The following is a 1,279-nucleotide window of genomic DNA, read 5'->3' on the forward strand; positions in this document are numbered from 1 at the left end:
GCATGAAGGGAAATCGGGTTTAAGGAAGTTATAAAAGGGGTTGCCTGCAACCAGCTTGCATCATTCTACATCACTAGCAATAATGGGCAGCTGTGGTTCTTCCTTCCCTTGTGGCCATGCCAACTCCAGACCTGGCCCTTTGTGCTTCCTTTTTACTGCTGACCCAGTGAAGACTCTGGGTTTCCTCTTCTGTCCATGGTCTTTTTTTTTTTTCTTTTGTTTTTTTTTTTTTCCTTTTCCCCCCCCTTTTTTTTTTTCCATGTGTCCTCATTGCTGACAATAAACACCGCCGTTCTCCAGGCGAAAATGTCGGAAATTCGATGTAGAAAGATCTGGTTTAAAATCTTCAGGCTAAAAAGCTAGGTGAGGTGGATGGGGGTTTGCGGGCGGAGGGCACCAACGCCACTTTCCGAGTCCGAGCAGCCGGGAGGGCGTGATGCTGGGGCACCGACCCGGTCCCCGCTCTGCCGGGGAGCCCCTGCCTGCACCCCGACTCTTCTTTGGCTGCGGCCGGCAGGGAGCGCGGGGCAGCAATACGGGGGTCCCCGAGGCGGCGGAGGGGACGTTCCTCCTGCTCCACCGGGCCGGGGAGGGGGATGGAGATGGAGCTTGAAAGAAAAGAGAGCTGGCGGTGTGGCTGGGGGGGGCTAAAGGCAGGTGGCCGGGGGCAGCAGGTGCCGGCTGGTGCTGGAGTAGAGGAGCAGCAGCTGCAGGGAGAGCAGGACCCCCAGGGAGGGGGCGAAGGAAGCCCCTCCGCCGCAGTCTGAGGTATCTTCCTGGGGGGGCAAAGGGAGAGGGGCCGTGGGGCACCCCCAGCGGTGCCTCCGTGCCCCAGGGGCACCCACCACCCTGGCAGGGGTACCGCCGCCCCCTGCAGCCCTGCTGCACCTCCTGCCCTGGAACCCCCATGGCACTGCTCCCCCAGGGGACACCCCACAGCGCTACTCTCCCTGGGACGCCCATGGCTCCGCTCCCCCTGAGGAGGGCACCCCATGGCATCGCTCTCCTAGGGACCCCCCCGTCTCTGATCTCCCCAGGGGGCACCCCAAGGCTCCCAACCTTCCCCTGGGTCCTCCCAGGGCTCCAAACCCCCATCAGGGGGGTCCCCCCACCGCGCTGCGCCCCCAGGATCCCCCCATGGCTCTGTTCCCCTCAGGGGGACACCCCATGGCTCTGCTCCCCCATGGGGGGGGCACTTACCCCTCCATTCCCTCCCAGGGAGGAACCCCTCAGCTCTGCTCCCCTGGCGACCCCCCATGGCTCCACTCCCCCCCTCAGG

The 1,279-nt window shown here is 63.4% G+C and overlaps 1 protein-coding gene across 1 annotated transcript in view; it reads right to left on the reverse strand.

The window, feature by feature from the left end:
• Positions 1–647: 647 nt before the first annotated feature.
• Positions 648–1,279, reverse strand: part of CACNA2D2 (calcium voltage-gated channel auxiliary subunit alpha2delta 2) — a 204,513-nt gene continuing 203,881 nt past the window's right edge. The window contains exon 35 of the mRNA XM_009278506.1: positions 648–776. Within this exon, the coding sequence (XP_009276781.1) occupies positions 648–776 (129 nt within the window). The remainder of the gene's footprint in view (positions 777–1,279) is intronic.

Source organism: Aptenodytes forsteri, unplaced genomic scaffold (genome assembly GCF_000699145.1).
Source record: "Aptenodytes forsteri isolate BGI_AS27 unplaced genomic scaffold, ASM69914v1 Scaffold578, whole genome shotgun sequence".
NCBI lineage: Eukaryota > Metazoa > Chordata > Aves > Sphenisciformes > Spheniscidae > Aptenodytes > Aptenodytes forsteri.